Source organism: Oryctolagus cuniculus, chromosome 7, assembly GCF_051225735.1.
Source record: "Oryctolagus cuniculus isolate XC-2025 breed Fujian yellow rabbit chromosome 7, ASM5122573v1, whole genome shotgun sequence".
Classification (NCBI taxonomy): domain Eukaryota; kingdom Metazoa; phylum Chordata; class Mammalia; order Lagomorpha; family Leporidae; genus Oryctolagus; species Oryctolagus cuniculus.
Window position 1 is genome coordinate 149580258 of NC_142873.1, and position 18201 is coordinate 149598458.

At 57.3% G+C, this 18201-nt stretch overlaps 1 protein-coding gene across 1 annotated transcript; it reads right to left on the minus strand.

Moving 5' to 3' along the window:
• Window positions 1–3155: 3155 nt before the first annotated feature.
• Window positions 3156–10789, minus strand: LOC103350299 (chymotrypsin-like elastase family member 3B). Its single transcript, XM_089299209.1, has 8 exons — window positions 10731–10789; window positions 9406–9491; window positions 8727–8824; window positions 8470–8598; window positions 6938–7074; window positions 6594–6736; window positions 5875–6027; window positions 3156–5223 (listed from the first exon to the last, which is right to left on the minus strand). The coding sequence occupies exons 1-8, from the start codon at window positions 10768–10770 to the stop codon at window positions 5191–5193; spliced, it is 819 nt and encodes a 272-aa protein (XP_089155335.1). The 5' UTR covers window positions 10771–10789; the 3' UTR covers window positions 3156–5190.
• Between the last annotated feature and the right edge of the window lie 7412 nt (window positions 10790–18201).

The window sequence follows — 18201 nt, forward strand, 5'->3', positions numbered from 1 at the left end:
CTCTAAAGACACTTCAATCAGATTACAAACAGACTCCAAAAATGGTTCTTGGATACCGGTTTTCTGATAGCTTTTTTTTTTTAATATTCATGTACAGTTTGTTGTATTGAGGTCGGGTAGTGGTTAGACAGTGAGGCAGCTGCTTGTGGAATGCTGTTGTGTTGGACTGTCCACAGGATGTTGCCTCCTTGGAGTTGGGGTTTTCCCCAGAGAGAGGCAGATGGAGATGTGGATTGCTGCTCAGATTTGACAGTGCTGCTTCAGGGAGAATTTTTTTTTTTTGCATGAGTGCTACATAGATAATAAAAAGAGGAGAACCGTGGGGCACAGGACTTGCCTGATTTTGGTGCACACCCTTGGCTAAGCATCAGTGGTCCTGAGCAGAGGGTGGGATGTACAATGGCGTGCTGGGAGAGAGCGCACCCACCTTGGAACCCTCTCTGTGCACCTAGTGCTTTCTTTGCTCCTGCAGATGACCCTAAGGGACAGCAGCACCCACGCCAGGTGTGAAGATCAAAGCTTCTCTCTGTTCCGGTTGTCAGACTCCAGGCTGTACCAAACACACCACAGGGTGACCAGGTGAGCCGCAGGTTCTCAGCCTGGTGGTGCTTTGGCTGTCCCAGTCTTCGGTCCTTCTGACTGTTCAGAGCTTTGGGGACGGCCTGGGCTTTTTCATTTCTGAGCCGCAGTTTGCACAACCGCAACCAGGGCAGAGATGAAGCGAGCACTGGGATTCTTTAGGAGCTTGGCCTGCAGCTGAGTCAGCACTCACCCCGAGGTTGCACTGTTTTCTACCCTTGAAGGCAGAAAAAGTGAGGGCTGGCTGGCTTCTGCCTGGAGGGGCCAGACCTGCATGGCGCCCTCTGCAGTCTCCAGATGAAGCAGTGGGCTTGGTCTGTTAGGTAGTGCCCACCTTGTGGCCCAGGCAGCAGTGGTCACAGTCCATGGGGATTCGACACTACTCGTCTAGGGGGTAAAATCTTAGCCCTGTATGCCTCTTCCCAGGAGTTCCCTGGACTGTGACTGGGCACTGGAGCCTGGTGGCGAAGAACGGAAGCTGTAAGACACACTGTACGGTGGAGCTGGGCACAAGGTTAAATGGCACAGCCAGGGGAGGAAGCAAAGAGAAGCCCACTATGATGTTACACCCACGTCCTCTTCACCCTGAAGGGGAAGGGGCCCTTAGGGAGAGGCACTTTATGGCTCCTCCCCCGGTCCTCACTCCCAGCCTCTCAGGTGAGGTGGGTGTCAGGATTAGGGGATACATTGCAGAGCCCCATTGCTGGGTGATTACCCCAGAGCTGATGTCCTTGGGGAAGGGAAGATGTGCCTTGTGTCCACAGTGCCACTGCTGGACTGCTGGGCCGTATCCTCCTACAGGATCCTCACCTGTTGGTTCCGGAACCTGGGCTGCTTGCCCTGGCCCTCTCCCTACCTACCAGAGCCACCTGCACACCCTCCTCACTCCTGCACCTGTGTTCTGGCCTGCACCTCTTCCTCAGCCACGGTTTCCCTCTCTGTACAATGAGGCTCTCGCTAATCACAGACCAACCATCTCTCCCGATTGGGAATACAGAGAAAACTTCTGGGGTAGGGAGTCAGCGCTTCGGCTCCGGAGCAGCTCCAATCTTACAGGTATGGGTTTAGTCGTTTACATGTAAGATCACTCGACTAGAATTCAAAATCTGTTCCCTGTCCTACTCTGGAGGCCCCGTGTGTCCCCGACAGGCTCAGCAGCAGGAGCACTGCCTGTGGTGGGGCCTGGACAGCAGCGTTCCCCAGGAGGGGGCGTCCCATTGAGCTGGGTTCTGTCTGCTCTGTCCGCTGCAGGGGCCTCCTCTCCCAGAACAGGACACTGGGGACTCTCAGTACAGAATCAAAGGTCAGGGGCCCGGCGTTGTGGCCCAGTAGGTTAATCCTCTGCCTGCGGCGCCGGCATCCCATATGGATGCCAGTTGTAGACCTGGCTGCTCCTCTTCCCATCTGGCTCTCTGCTGTGGCCTGGGAAAGTGGTGGAGGATGGGCCAGGTCCTTGGGCCGCTTGCACCCGCGTGGGGGACCTGGAGGGGCTCCTGGCTCCTGGCTCCTGGCTCCTGGCTCCTGGATCCAGACTCCTGGCTCCTGGCTTTGGATCAGCTTGGCTCCAGCCATTGCGGCCATTTGGGGAGTGGGCCGGCAGACGGAGGACCTTCTTCTCTACCTCTCCCTCTCACTGTAGCTCTACCTCTCAAATAAATAAATAAAATCTTATAAAGAGAAAAAGAATGAAAGGTCAGAAGAAACTGGGAAACATTAATTCAAACATAGTTCAAATCGTTTCTGCCCACAGGACTTCTCAGAGGCTTTAACAAGCCAACGTTCACTGCGGATCACACACGGGGTCCCTGCTCCACAGCTGCCTCCCTGCAGGCCCCAGGTGTGCAGCAGGTGCGCTCCTCCCCCACAGGCCTCACTGCTACCCAGCGCCCTTCCCCCGGGCTCCTGTGACTGCTTCCTCCGAGGTCCCTCCAGGCCGAGGGCGGCCTCAGCTCTGCTGCTGCTAGACCCAGAGGTCCCCATCCCCTGTGATTTTCTCCAGCTGTGCACCCATTTTATCAGATATTCCCCAGTTCCCCTCCACGCTGACGTCTGTTCCCTCCAGGTCCTGACTGATGACACAGGTGTGGCTGAGGTCGCAGACACCCAATCACAGTGCATCCATAGAGAGAAGCTTGTTCCCCTTCAATCCCAACCCCAAGCTGGGCCTGCGGCTCCGCTCTGGCTCACCTCTTCCTCTTTCACCGCCCCCCACACCTGCTGATCTGGGCACCTGGAAATCCAACCTGCTCCAGCCCAAGCACAACACAGTGAGGGGCACTCCTAGGGCTGGGGCTTCTGTGGAGGTGGGGCAGAGACGGGGCAGAGAACCCTGAAGGGCAGGCGCCCAGGCCCACAGGGAGCCCTGGTAGTGTTTTCAACCAGAGAACAAGATCCGGATTGGTTTTCCTAGTGAGTCTGCAGCTGCTGAGTGGAGACCTTGAACAATGGATACTTGATCCACAGCAGGTGGCTTAAGTCACTGTGCCCAAATGCCCTTCCCAGAAAACTAAGTTATTAACTAGATGTTATTTAAAAGATTTGAATTCATGAGACTTGAAGATTTTTTTATTGAAATTATTTTATTTATTTGAGAGAGAGACTTACAGAAAGAGGGAGGAAAAAGAAAGTGAGAAATCTTTTATCTGCTGCTTCACTTCCAAATGGCCACAATGGCTAGGTCCAGGCCACATGGAAGCTAGGGGCCAGGAGCTTCATCCAGTTCTCCCACGTGTGTGCAAGGTACTAAGGACCTGGGCCATCTTCTGCTGCTTCCTATCTAGCTTCCAGGGAGCTGGATCGGAAGTGGAGCAGCCAGGACTTGAACCGGCGCCCATACAGGATGCAGGCATCGCAGGCAGCAGCTTTACCTGTTATGCCACAATGCTGGCCCCTTGAAGAATTTTTAAAAGGAAAACTTATGTGTGTCAAATCCTTGGCAGTTTTTGGCCAAGGTTTCCTGACTCTCTGCTGCCCATGTGTGGTGAGAAGGGGTCACAGCAGTTCCCCGCCCTCCCCTGAGGCTGCACCCAGGTCCCCTGCAGGGCCCGCCCCTGCCCACCACAGCTCCGTGCCCTTCATCCTGAAGCTGTTTTGGAAAATCCTCCAACGGCCCTTCTCCGACCCTCAGGAGGAAGGGGACCCTGAGCCTACACAGCCCTGCTCTGGTTGGCCACGCTTGCAGGTTACTGGTCACCAGTCCTGTGTGTCTGCCTCGGTCGGAAAGACCAGTGTCTTGTGGTTCCAGAAGCCCCACACGTTCTCCCCAGGATGCGGAACCCAGGCACTAACTACAGTGTAGGACACGGGTGTATTACTCACCAGATCAAACACCAGCTCCTCTGAAAATAGTATATAAACACATATAGATAGATATAGATACAGCTACAGAGGGATAGACAGTTGTTCTTGTCAAAGATTAATTTATTGATTTGCAAAACAGTGACAGAGGAGGGGAGAGGGGGGGGGAGAGAGAGAGAGAGAGAGACAGAGAGAGAGAGAGAGAAGATATTCCATCCATTAGTGCCTCCCCATAAGACCACAACAGCCAGGGCTGTCCAGCGCAGAAGCCAGGAGACTCGCACTCCACACTGGTCTCTCACATGGCTGACAGGGCCGTGGACCTGTGCCATTTACCCCTGTTTCCCAGGCCCATTAAAAGGGAAATGGATCTGACGCGGAGTAGCCAGGATGCAAACTGGTGCCTATTTGGGAGCTCAGTGCTGCAAGCCGTGGCGTAACCTGCTTCACCAAACACTGGATGCAAGAGTGTACCCGTTAGAGGAAGGGAACACGCTCACACTGACAGGGACTGACCGTGTCCTTGCTGGGGAGCTTCATTCTTCATTCTGGGAGCTCAGGAGGAACAGGAGCTGCAGGGACTGGGCCGTGTGTGTTTCTTCCGCCTGCTCAGCAGAGGGCGCTCTGACCTCCAGGACTGCTTGTCGGGCCGCGTCCCTGTGCCTGTGTGGGTGCCTCCTCGCCCTGCAGCCAGCGCTCTCACTAGGATGGTCCCACTCCCCCGTGGACACCCAGCCCTGAGCCTGTCATTGCCAGGCAGCCAGTCAGTGTTCACTGAATGCCCCTGACTGCTTGCTTCTGTTTAATAATCAACAACTTTAGAGAAACATCCACATGCCCCTCCCTCTCAGAACCCGCCTCTGAAGTAAGGAATGAATGATACTGAATGAGTGAATGACCACAGCCTCATTCTCCTCCCAGTCAATGGAAGCAGAAAACCTCTGGTCCTTCCAGTGTACCACAAGGCATGAGGGCGCAGGCTCAGTCTCCCGCAGGGGTCACTGTGTTAGGTCTGCATGGAGAAGCCACTGCTCTCTGGGGGCTCTGTCCTGGGGTGACCTACTTGTCCCAATTTCCTGGAACTGCCTCAGTTTCCACACTGAGAGAACCCTCAGCCCAGGACAAACAAGAGGGTTGTTCTCCCACCGGGATTCCAAAATCTCTCCTGCAGTCCTGGTCCTCCCAGGAGAGGGGGCTCTGGCCTCGTCTGCAAATCAGCTCTCAGGTTTAGGACCTGGAAGGGGAAAGTCACTGATGGACACAGATCCACTCGGGACTTGAGAGAGCTCTTTATTCTTTACACAGGACGTGGGGTCAGCACAGGCACTTGAGGCTGCTACAAACGGTCTGAAAAAAGACAGGGAGGGGACAGAACAGTGGAGTGAGGGTGACAGGTTCTGGAGTCAGTGGAACTGGAACAGCTCCCAGCCCCCACTCACTCTCCATATGGCCCTGGGGGAGTGACTTGCCCTCTCTAATGGGAGTGGTGATCCCAGCACTCACCCTGTAGGGTCCTGATTCAACCATAACCAAGGCCCCAGCCCAGTCCTGGTGCTCATCTACCCAGTCTATACGGTGCTCACTGCAGTCACCATGGACAACACTGACCCTCTCTGACCAGCTGTCCTCAGATGACACTAAGGGGCTCAGCTTCCCCTGGCTCTCCCAGCCTTCACCATTATGGCTCACTTCCCTTCTCCCCCAGCAGGGGGCGCCGTGGCCCTCTTTGCTCTGTGACAAGTAAGGACCTGACCAGAGCACAGCCCTGAGAAGTCCTCCTGAGTCAGGAGGTGCAAACTCCACCCAGAGCCTGCGGATTCCTGGGGCCACACAGAGCAGAGGTCATCCCCCTGCCCTCTGCCATGTCCCCAAGGCCCCTCCCCCACTGCCCTCCCAGGACCCCGACAGCTCCTTCCAGGATCTGCCCCTCCTCCCTGTGCCCCAGCCCCTCTCAGGACAGCCCCCACCCTGCAGACCTCCCTGCTGCCCCATCCTCACCTCAATAATCCAGGGAATGAAGGCCGACACTCGGGTGAACACCGTGGGCTTCTGGGGGGTGTCACAGCCTTTAGCGGAGACAAAGCTGGCCACGCCATAGACTTTCCAAACGCCTTTTCCTATGCGGCAGACGAGGGGTCCCCCAGAGTCACCCTGCAGCAGTCAGAGGGGGCGGGGCTGAGCTGTGTCTGAGGGTCAGGAAGGGATCCTGAACTTGGGGACTGCAAACCACACCCTCAGTGTTGACCTCTGAGCCTCAGGGGCTCCTCTGAGCCGGGAGCAGGGTCTGTCCCACAGGAGCTGCTGGGATGAGCTGGGACAGAGCTGACCTCAGCCCCACAACTGCAGAGAGGAAGCCCCGGGAGACGCCGGCTCCCACTGCCAGTGGCACAGTCACTCATGGACGTGATGCTCACGCGCGCCTCTGACACAGGGGCTCAGGGTCCCTTCAGAACACAGCGTGGGTGACTTGGGAGGTCCTGGGCCAGTGCCCCCTGCTGTGCTGCCAGGGCCGCCTGAGCACCATGAGGGACGGTGGCTGCCCCAGGTCAGGTGAGCCAGGGGCCGGGGCCAGGGTCAGGGCTGTCTGTGGGGCACAGACTTCCCCAATGTCCTTCCTGGGCAGGAGCCTGCCTGGAGGCAGGGAATAAGACTCCCCCCCAACCTCCACAGAGATAGTAGAGGGGCCCCAGGGCTGGGACAGGTGTGGGCTGACTCACGTTGCAGCCAGCGACGTTGCCACCGCCGGCACACACATGGATCTCCTTCACAGTGGAGCCCCACCAGTCCGGCTGGGAGCAGTTTTCGTAGTCCACCACGGGCAGCAGCCCCTCCAGTAGAACATTTGAGACTGACCCTCCAGCTGTGGGGACAGAGAGCAATGAGTGGGGGCTGGGGGCAGTGTTACTTTCCCAGAGGTGGGACATATGAAGCACACTGCTCTCCTGACCAGAAGGGCACTGTCCTCCCACCAATTCCAGGGCCCTGCATTATTTGGGCACCTATACAGCCCTGGCCTTGACCCAGACCCTGTCTTTCTGCCCCTGTCCCGGTCAGCACGTACTGGAGGTGGTGCCCCAGCCGGTGATGTAGCATTCCGTCCCGGGGGGCAGGATGTAGTCACGGGGGGCAAGGCAGGCGGGCTGGACTTCCTCTGTCACCTCGGCGCTGCGTGACAGCTTGATGAGAGCGATGTCATTGCTGTGGGAGGGAGGAGTCACACACAGCCTGGCGCTCCAGTTGGACCAAGTCCCTCCTTGGCATTTGCTCCAGGGGTTCACCTCTGGGGTCCTGAGGCTCCTTTGTCCCCAGATCCAATCTCAAGGCAGAGTAGACTTCCCAGCCCAGGCCTCCTGGCCCCCGCCAGCCCTTGCCCTTCATAGTTGTCCTGTGTCCACCTGTGTCCCTCACACTGCAGGTGCATCAGGACACCCTGGGGGGCCATGAGCACAGTGTGGGGCGGGCACTCGGCACAGGGCTTAAGCGGCTGCACCCACACACAGTGCCTGGGTTCCCATCCAGGCTCGGCTCCATTCCAGCCTCCTGCCCACGTGCACCCTGGCTTAGCAGGTGGTGGTCAGGTGCTTGGATTTCAGCGACCACGTGGGAGAGACGAATAGAGTTCCAGCCTCCTGTGTTTGCTTAACCCAGCCACAGCTGTAGCAGACATTTGGGAAGGAACCAGTAGATAGATGGAAGATCTCTCTCTTTCTTTTCCCTCTTCCCCTCTCGCCCCCCACTTTCGCTTTTCAGTAAATAAATTAGTAAAAAAATTTTAAAACCACACAAATTTCGGGGCCCGCCCGAGGCTTTCTGAGTCCAGGGTCTGTCTGAGGCCTGAGGTCTGACATTCTATCAGGGTCCCAGCGGATGCTGGTGCCGCTGCCCCTCAGACCACACCTTGGGCACCACGGCTCTGCTGCTGTCACTCGGGACATTTCGCCTGGGTCTCCCTGGTCTCCCTTGGCCCCGAGAGCCCCGCCAGGACGGGCCGGGGTCTCCATCACGGTGGCCCCTCCCTCCTGCACTGTGGTTCCCAGGGTTCCGCCCCCTCCTGTGCTCCTCTCACAGAAAAAGCGGAGCCTCCCAGACACACAGGTGAGCACACAGGTGAGGCTGAGCAGGGCCTCCCCGCCCGTCACCACCACCAGGAAGCCCTGCTGCAGGTCAGCCTCTGACCAAGGGGAAACTGAGGCCCAGGCAGAGCCGTGACACCCAGGCCACTCAGAGAGTGACTGCCGGGGCCTGACTCTCCACCCAGTGCTCCTCCTTCATCCCCAGGGCCAGGAACCCAGCTGTGCCGGATGGACCTCTGCTGACCACAGGAAACCTTGGACTTGGGGTGGTGCCTGAGGGTTCTGGGCTGCAGAGCCATGGAGCCCAGCAGCGGTGGGGGCCTTCCTGCCTCTCCCTGGCCCTGGTGTCCCCCTCTGCATGGAAGGAGGTTTGTGCTGAGGGTCTCCGAGGCTCTGCTCAGTGTTGGGGCTGGGCCCGGGCTGCGCACCCTCTCCGCTGTTCCTGGAGTCCCCTAGATGCAGCTGGGTGTCAGGGAGGGACGAGCACAGGAGCCCAGGCCCCGGCTGGGAGCTCACTCACCCCTTGGACGCGTCGTTGTCATCATAGTCTGGGTGCACGATGATCTCCTCCCCGGGGATGATCTGCTCCTTGTCCCCTAGGTTAGTTATGTCATGCGCGCCCAGCAGCACCCAGTAGGTCCCGGTGTAGCTGCCAGGGGAGGGGAGGTCAGTGTGTGCCTGACGCCCACTTCCCATAGCCAGCAAGTGGCGCAGGCTGCCTGGGTCTCCCACAGGGACGAGGACCAGGGCAGGGCAGGGGGCAGAAGGGGAACTCACGGGAAGCAGTGGCCGGCAGTCATAACCCAGTCAGGGTCGATGAGGGTCCCGCCACAGATGAAGTACAGGTTCCCGTCCTCCTCATACAGCACCATGGCCTGCAGACCCAGAAAGAAACACGCTGAGAGGGCCAGACTCACAGCGAGTGAGCTGTGTAGGTTGTGCACTGCACAATCAAGAGGGCGCCATTGACACAGGAAACAGGAGCTGGCTCTTCAATGTGCAGTGTGCGACCTGCACCACTGCTCCTGGTGGCCCTGTCACTTCTCCACTGGGGTCACTGTGGCTCTGCAGTCCCCCACCTCAGGCCCTGTGAACTCCTGGAGACTCCAATGTTCTCTGTCCTCTAGGGCCTCCCCAATCCTTCTGTCCCCCAAGAGCTCCCAAGACCCTCTGGCCTCTCAGACCCCTCCCTGTTCTGCACCTCAGCCCTGCAGGCTGCACCACCCCTCAAGTAAGCCTTCCCTGGCCCCAGATTGAGTTTCATTCTTAGCCCAGTGAGGGCTGTAGGTAGGACCTGAAGACCTGTACATGACGCAGACTGTTCCAGGGTTCCCGGCCTTGGGACGCTGAAGTGGGGGCTGGAGAGGGAGCCCTGGGGTCAGGACTGGAGGCCTTGCAGTCAGACTCGGCGTCCAGAGCCCAGGGCGGGGGTCCGTGCAGCTCGTGTTGTTCTTACCTGCCAGGGCCAGCTATGGGGATCTACCTCGGTGCCATTGACAACCCGGATGGACAGGCGGAAGGAAGGTTGGCCAGAGGCTGAGGCTGGAGAGGAGAGGAGAGGACAGGCATCAATCACTGAGCCAGATGGACCCCAAGGGAATAGGCTGTGCCACTGACAGGCTGTGTGACCCATGCCAGTCACTGTGCCTCTCTGACCTCAGCAGCCACTGGGAACAGCGAGCACGGGGACTAGAGCAGGGGCTTCCAGAGCCCCAGGAGCCCCAGGATGGAGATGAAAACACACCTCCGTCGACAGGAGGACGGGGTGTGACTCTAACAGAGCCTGGTGACCACGAGCCTCACCAAGGTGATGGCTGCTGTGAGAGTGGAGGCTGGCCTGGTGCTGTGTAATGAACTCCACGGAACACCCATGGCCTGGGTTTCTGTTTTGGCTCCGTTGCCAGTTCCAACTCCCTGCTCATGGGCACCCAGCAGGCAGCGGTGACAGCCCAAGGACTCGGGTCCCTGCCACCCACTGGCTACTGCCTACTGGTTTCACTTAGGAATTTGGAGAGTGAACCAGAGGAAGGGGAATCATTGTTGGTCTGTCTCTCTCTACTTCTGCAATAAAATACATGAGTAATAAATTTTTTTAACAGAGTGGAGGCTTTGAAATAGAACTTCCTGGGTTCAGAACACAGCATGGTCCCTTGCTCTGGGATGAGCTGCTTTAATGTTTTTAGGTCATTTTGCTGGTCAGTAAAATGGGGCCAATAATAGTACTGATCTCATGGAGCTGGGAGGAACATTGCATGATGTCGTATAAGAGAAATGTCTAAGAATTCTGCCTGGCGTTTAGTAAGGATTCCATAAATGTGATCTGTTCCCATGACTGTCAGTCTGGGGAGGCTGCTCAGAGGAGGTGGCCTTGAGCTGCATTGCAACAAGGCAGAGAGATAAGGCTGGGCACAGGCCATGGCGCTGGGTGGGGGAGAGTGATGGATGGAGAATTGGAGCATTCATCAGAGGAGTGGGAATGCCATCCCTCGCAGTCTGAGCACAGAGCCAGGCTCTTCTCCACTTAGGTTTGATCACTGCCCCCACCAAGGATGCCCACCACCCCCTTGGGTGCTGCTCCCAGTCCTCCTGAGCTGCTCCATCCCCTGCTTCCCCTCCCCCTCCTCCCCAGCACCAAGCTAAAGCCCCCACTGTCATACGCTGGGTACGTGCTGAGACCCCTCCTATGGAAGCAGGGCCTGGGACCCCGGGACCAGGGTGGGGAGCAGATCTCAGGGCTCCTGGCCCAGGCAGCGCAGGGCACAGACCGGGCTGGGTTCTTACCAAGGGCCACCAGCAGGAGGGCGCTCAGCAGCTGGAGCATCGTGAGTGTGGGGAGAGAGGACGAGCGACAGAGCCCACGTTCTAATATAGTGCAAGCAGGCAGGGGGCTGGACTGGGCCCCTTCCCAGCACAGGTGGTGGGACACCAGGTCTCTCCCATGTCCAAGGTCACAGCCCCCCACCCCCTGCAGATGGAGGAGTGAGAACCAATGGAAAGACCCAGGGTTTTCTGAACCAGGTGGCTCCACAGGTGACACCAGGTGGCTGATTGATAACAGGACCAGGATGGAAAGTTGGCGTCAGAACAAGCCACCTCCTCCAGGAAGGAACACGGGTGCTGGAACCCCTCAACCTGGATTCCGACTCTGCCCGTGCCACCTCCCAGCTCTGAGACCTTGGCACCTGGCTTCTCTTCTCTGCAGCTCAGTTTTCCAACTCTATCCCGGGGTCGGTATTCATGTCCACCTCAAGGACGAGATCTGGTTGAGCACCTGCTGTATGCAGAGCAGGCCCTGCTCCAGTGTTGTGGCTGACACAGCACCGTCCTCCTCCTTCTGCAGGCCGAGTGCCGCGGGGAGACAACCTCAGATCAACCCTGATCTGCAAAGGCTGTGGGCACCCCGAGGGCGGGGCTGTGGAGCAGAGGAAGCGTGGGAGCCCGGGTGGGAGTGGGTGGTCATTCAGAGGGGAGGCAAGGGAAAGTGCCCTTGGGGCTGGGGGTTCAGGATTTGGTTGAGTCCTAAAGGAGAGGCAAAGCCAGCTATGGGAGGGGCAGGTGTTTGGCATAGTAAAGGTGCCACTTGCAACAACCCTGCTCCAAACGGGAGTGCCTGGGTGTGGGCCCCAACTCTGCTCCTGATCCAGCTTCCTGCTAACGCACACCTTAGCAGCCAGCAGAGGACGGCTGGAGGACTTGGGTCCCTGCTACCCACAGACTCTACTGAGTTCCTGGCTTGGGCTTTTGGTCTGGCTGAGTCCCAGCTGTAGCTGCCATTTGGGGAATGAACCAGTCAATCAAAGAGTGCCTTCTCTCTCTGATTTTCCAATAAATTGAAATTAAAAGTGTTCAAAAGATTTATTTGTTGTGATGCAGTGGTTTAAGTTGCAGCCAGCAATGCGGCATCCCATATGGGTACTGGTTTCAGGCCCAGCTCTCTGCTTCCATGATGGCTCATTCCAAAAATGGCTTCATCGGCCAGGGCTTGTCCAGGAATTCCATCCAGGTCTCCTGGCCAGGTACCCAAGCACTTGGGACATCTTCTACTGCATTCCCAAGCACATTAGCAGGCGGCTGGATTGGAAACTGATCATTCAGTCTGGTACTGGCACTCAAATATTGGATGCTGGGATGTCAGTCGGTGGCTTAATCTGCCTTGCCACAACCCTGGCCTGAAACTAAATTTTTAAAAAATGCCAGCCAGGGCCAGCGCCATGGCTCACTTGGTTAATCCTCCTCCTGTGGTGCCAGCATCCCATATGGGTGCCGGGTTCTAGCCCCAGCTGTTCCTCTTCCAGTCCAGCTCTCTGCTGTGGCCCCGGAGGGCAGTGGAGGGTGGCCCAAGTGTTTGGGCCCTGCACCCACATGGGAGACCAGGAAGAAGCACCTGGCTCCTGACTTTGGATTGGCACAGCGCCAACCATGGTGGCCATTTGGGGTGTGAACCAAATGAAGGAAGACCTTTCTCTCTCCCTCTCTTACTGTTTGTAAATCTGACAAATAAATAAATAAAATCTTTAAAAAATGCCAGCCAAAGGAAGTCCACATGAAACACACTACAGGTAGAAGGGATGGCAAATACAAAGTCCTGAGGCCTGGGTTTGTCTTATTATAATGAGAGATTGGAGCTTAGTAGTCCAGGCGGGGTTGAGAGAGTTGACTTCAACACAGAGGTGGTTCCTGGTGTTGAACTCACAGCTGGTGTCCCAGTCGCACTTCCCCGTCTGTACCTGTGAGCAGCTCTTGCACCTGTGCCCTCAGAGACGCCATCCTCGATCTTCAACAGTGAGGACCTAGAAGCCACTCAGGTGTCCACCAATGTAATAGATGCGTGTGTGTAGTTCGTGGTGGAAGATGGATCAGCCAAGAGTGAGTCCCAGTGACGTGTGGACATTTCCTACAAACACAGATGAGGGAGAATAGGAAGGATGGTCCAGAGAATTGTATGAAGTTTAACACCCTTTTAAAATGTGTTTATTTATTTGAAAGGCAGGGAGACAGAAACAGACAAAAAGGTCTCCCCTACGCTGGTTCACTCCCCAAATGCCTGCAACAGCTGAGGCTGTAACAGGTTGAGACCTGAAGACTGCACCTTAATCTGGGGCTCCCGTGTGGACCCAAGGGCTTGAACCATCACCCACTGCTCCCAGAGTGCGCATCAGCAGGGAGCTGGAACTGGGAGCCTACTGAGACCCACGTGCACTGCAATATGAAACTCAGGGGTCTGTATGTTTCAAAAAATATTTGTTTATTTGATAGACATGGGGAGGAGAGACCTTCCATTATCTGGTTCACTATGCAAAGAGCTGATACCAGGGCTGCACCGAGCTGAAGCCAGAAGCCTGGAGCCACATCTGGTCTCCTATGTGGGTGGCAGGGGCCCAGGGAACTGGACTATCTTCTGCTGCTTTCCCAGGTGCATTAGCAGGGAGCTGGTTCAGAAGTCAGGCAGCTGGGACTTGAACTAGTGCCCATGTGGGACGCTGGTGCCGCAGGCTGCAGCTTAACCTGCTGTGCCACAATGCCGGGCCCTCAAGAGATATCTAACTGCTTCACTAAACCTCCACAAACACACTTTTTAATTTGAGAGGTACAGGCAGAGAGAGAGAGAGAGAGAGAGAGAGAGAGCAAGAGAGAGCAAGCACAAATCCCATCCACTGCTGTGTCTGCAAACGCCTACATGACCGAGGCTGGGCTGTGGCTGTAGCCAGCATCAAGGAACCCAAGCCCGCTCTCCCCCATGGGTGGCAGGAACCCTATCATTTGCGCCATCGCTCCTGCAACCGGGGTCTCCTGCCTGGCCAGGGGCTAGTGAGGATCCAGAACTGAGAATCTAACCCAGGATCTCCAATGTCATGTCTGCTAGGATAAACAGTCCCACTCCTACAATTTCCTGTTAAAGAATTCAAGCAACGCAATGTGGAGATGTATTTTCTGGACCACAGACAGGTGGGCAGCGCAGTGTGAAGGGAGACAGAGAGGGAGGCCCTGCGGTGGCCAGCCCTGGGGCTGCTGGGCCACGATCGCCCAGCGGTCGCCGTCAGCATGGCGGGCACAGCCCCCGGGAACTCTCCCCCTGGCCCGCACACACCGTCCTGATGGAGCGCAGACAGCTGCGGGGTCCTGCAGGGAACTCTGAGGCCTCCTTGCTCCGGGTTCTGCAAACCCCATGAAGGTGGGAGACGGCAGTGTGGCTGGGGAGTGATGGCAGGAGCTGTGTTTTCACCCGCAGGGACATGGCAGAGTCCTCAGCACCAGTTGCCAATGAAATCAAGCCCCGGGGAGATTCCAGCAAAGAATCGTAATGTAGCAGGTGCTTTTTTCTGTTTTAGATCAGGCATGGGGTGGACAGCTATGTCTACCCCTCAAGACACAATCTACACAGGCCGAGGACAGCGTGTGCTCACAGGCACAGTGTGGGGAAACCTCCACATGGTGATAACACAGCCCTGCCCTCCCTGGCTGCACTCCCTCTGGGCCTGGGCGTGTTTATTTGCTCAGCTTTGCACCCAGAGACCTTCCCCAGGCCCTGCACTGAGCAAGAAGGGGGCGGGGCCCAGGATGGGGCTCCCGAGGAGAGGGGCGGGTCAGACATCGCCTGAGCCCACTGTGGCGCATCTGGGTCAGACAGGGTCCCAAACACCATGTGATCAAGGGGATTCGTGGGGAGCTCCTGCCCCAGAAAACCCAGGGCTGACAGGGGTCACCCACGAACACAGGGGAGCTCAACCCCCCAACTCCAAACAAAACTGAATAAGATGTCTCCCACCCTTACCCTTGTGTAGTCCCAGTGGGTCCTGGCCCACTGCTTGGGCTCAGGCAGAAGGACCTTCGGAAGCCACCGTGCCATCTCAGTCCCTCTCGTTGGCCTCCTCTTCAAGGCCTTGTGGGTAGACACTCAGCTGTGCCACTGTCCAACCCTATGGGGGCGCTGCAGGTGGAAGCCCCCTCTTCCCTGCTCATATTCTGTGGCCCTGCCAACACACACACACTCAGCCAAGAGTTACTGAACACCTCCGAGATCCCGGGCACACTCCTGGTCCCTGCGAGATTCCACGGAGAAGACAGGTGAGGCCCTCTCCCCTGGGAGCTCACAGCCCGCGGGCGCAGCAGCAGTGGCACAGGGCATCCTCCACCTGCCTGACCCCTCTGCCTGGTGCTCTCCCTGCTGACTGGTTTGGTTCTGTCAATGCAGGACATGATGGAGGGACCAAGTGGGACGTGAGAAACGTGCGAGCTCACAAACCTGACACAAGGCAGCTCTGCATGGCTGGCACCTGGTGGGCTCAATGCACACCGCTTCTCTCTCAATGTCTCTCTCTGTCTCTCCATCTCTCTCTCTGTCACACACACACTCACATGCACCAGTACTGTGCACTACATGGCTTGGCCACATCTGGTTCTCCTTCTGTCCTTCCCAAGGGACCTGTCCTTGGAGAGGGCTGTATGCATAGTGAGCTTTGGCCTCAGAAACAGATGACCACGGTCACACAGCCACATGCGCTATAGCTTTTCTCTGTGAGCCAGAAGGAGGGTCAGCCACGGGTTGGTTAGTTCAGCTGCTGGGCGCCGTCACCACCAACCCGGCCTCTTGCCACCCCTGGGTTCTGTTGGCCTCGGTGTGCTGGCCTCTGCTCCCGGGCGGCTGCCTTCACTGACCCGGGAGTGGACTGTGTGACTGGTTGGTGACCAGGAAGAAGGACAGCAGGGAGTTAGACCAGGAGGGAAAGGCAGCAAGACAGAGTGGGTCACGGACAGAGGGCCCCACCCACCCGCCTCAGAGATGCCCCGTCCCAGTGTGAGAGGCTGCTGCTCACCTTCCCACACTTTCCCCCGAGCACCTGCTGTGTCCAGATGGGGCTCGTGCCTTGCTCCTCTCCCCACACCCAGAACACAGCACACAAGCTCATACTCAGAACTCACACCCTGGCACCTGCCTGTACACACTCCACACATCCCTCCCCCACATGAGCCATATCCACATTACCCCACTGTCCATCCTCCCCCCTCCCACCATAAAGCAAATTCCTCTCTCCCTGCTGCCTACCGCAGCCTTGTGACTGGGGCCTGGAAGAGGCCAGGACATTAAATGTGTCTGACGAGAACCCCAAACTGGAAGATCCTAAATGGAATTGCCAACCTAATTTGCAGGCAGGAGCTGAGGGCAGTCCCCGCGGCCCCTTCCCACAGTCCCGGGACTCTCAGCCCTGATGTGGTCTCCACGGTGGTCACTCCAGGCTCTCTCTGGGTGGGAGGACAAGTGTCAGAGGCTCCACCCCCTCCATAGGGTGGAGCTCAGTGGGACGGATGCACTCACCGCCAATTGCAGGCAATGCATCTCTGAGACTCCAGTGTCCTGGCACGGGGGTTGATCTTGATTCTTGTTAGATGAATGAATGATATATGAATGGATGATGGACTGCTGAGTCGATGAGTAAATGCATGGATGGATGGATGGGGAACTGGGGAACACAGAGAGTGGAGAGCCCAATAGAAAGACTGTAGGGCAGGCTTTGGCACATCAGTTACGATGCCACCCAGGACACCAGCATAGTAGTGGAATTTCTGGTTCACATCCTGCCTCCTCTGCTCCAGACCCCCTCCCTGCGGCCGTGCGTCTGGGAGATGCAGGTGTCGGACCCCTCTTTGGGTCCCTGTCACCACATGGGATGAAATTCTGGGCTCCTGGCTACAGCCTGGCCCTGCCCTGACTGTCGTGGGTATTTGGTGAGTGAGCCAGCAGAGGGAAGCTCTCTCTGTCTTCAGGTAAGTGAAAACAAATTTTACACCTTTTGATAGATGAATAAAAAAGAGGGGAATTTGGGAGAAAGGTGGGCAGCAGACTGATGGGGGAGGGAATTGAGAAGAGGAGGCCAGGCAGCCCCGGGGCGGGGCAGAGAAGTGGTCACCAGGTGAAGGAGGAACAGAGCCGCATCCGCCAGCCTCGGTGCCCAACTCCACAGGCCTCCTCCTGCCAGGCTCCCTGCTGCCTGATGACGGCTCCCAACATTCCTGGACCCCTGGGCCGGGCACCTCCATCAGGAGTCCTCGCTGGGACCAGTCCTTCTTGCCTTCTTGCTCCCACATCTCAGTAGAGGGTACTGGGGCCCCTCTGCTCTGAGTTCAATGCGGGTGATGGGATCAGAGCCGGGTTTGTTTGAATTCTGGCTCCACAGAACATTTGAGGCCCTGGCAGGTGACCTAACCTCTCCCTGCCTCAGTTAACACAAGGGGGACAGCACCAGGCCCTCCCTTGCACAGGTTGTGTGAGAATTCAAGCAGAGTAAGCACTCAGCACAGGACTTGGCCACGGGGAGCACAGAGCTGAGGGGGACAATGGGATCCAGAAACTCCCACGCTCACCTGGTCTAGCCCACAGTCAAGTTGCTCACCCCAAATTGGAATTAGAACTTGTGGATCACAGGGAACAGTGAGCGCCACTGCTCTGCGCGGCCTCTCCCTGGAACGCTCCTCGACGCTTCACTCACGCCCTGACGTGGACTGCAACATCAGCACTGCTCGAAATAACGACGCAGAAGCCGTAAGTTAACATGTGTATCACAGGAGAATGAGTGGATCGTGGTGCGCCTGTAGAATGAAACACCAGCGACACGATGGAACCTGAGCTACATGGATCAGCACAGAGTCGAAAAGCAAGATGGAAACGTTAATTAAGTGTGCAGCCATAATAGGGGTGACATTTGAACGAATGCCTGTGGATGCTGTGCCAGGTGTGGTCATTGGGAGGGTTCAGACCAACCTGCACGGCAAAGTGGTCAGAGATGCAGGTGCCACCCTCCAGGAAGGGAGGGGACGGAGCTGGCCATGGCTTCAGGCAGCTCCATCTGTGTCCTGCAGCTGAGCCTGTCTTTGAGTTCCCTGAATACGGTGTGGGCACGGAACAGGAGACCTTCTCGTTAATCCCCAGAGCAAACTAGCAATGACCTAGGCTGAAACTGCAGAGGCCTGGAGTGGGGAGGAAGGAGCTACCATCATCCAGACCTTGAGAAGAAGAGGTGGGAATGGCCAGGGCTCCCCACCCCAGCTGCCCTCCCTGCCCATGCATCTCTGGGCTGTGGCTGGTGCTTTCAGAAGCAAACAGGTGCCTGAGTTGCTGGCTTAGAGCAGCTAAGCTCTGCCGAACTCCGCAAGAGAGGGCTTCGCCCGCTGGGCCCAAGGCTCAGCCTCTGCCTGGGAGAAGCCCGGGACCAGGCCAAGGCGAGGGAGGCCTCTGCCTTTGGTTCTGTTCCCTGGC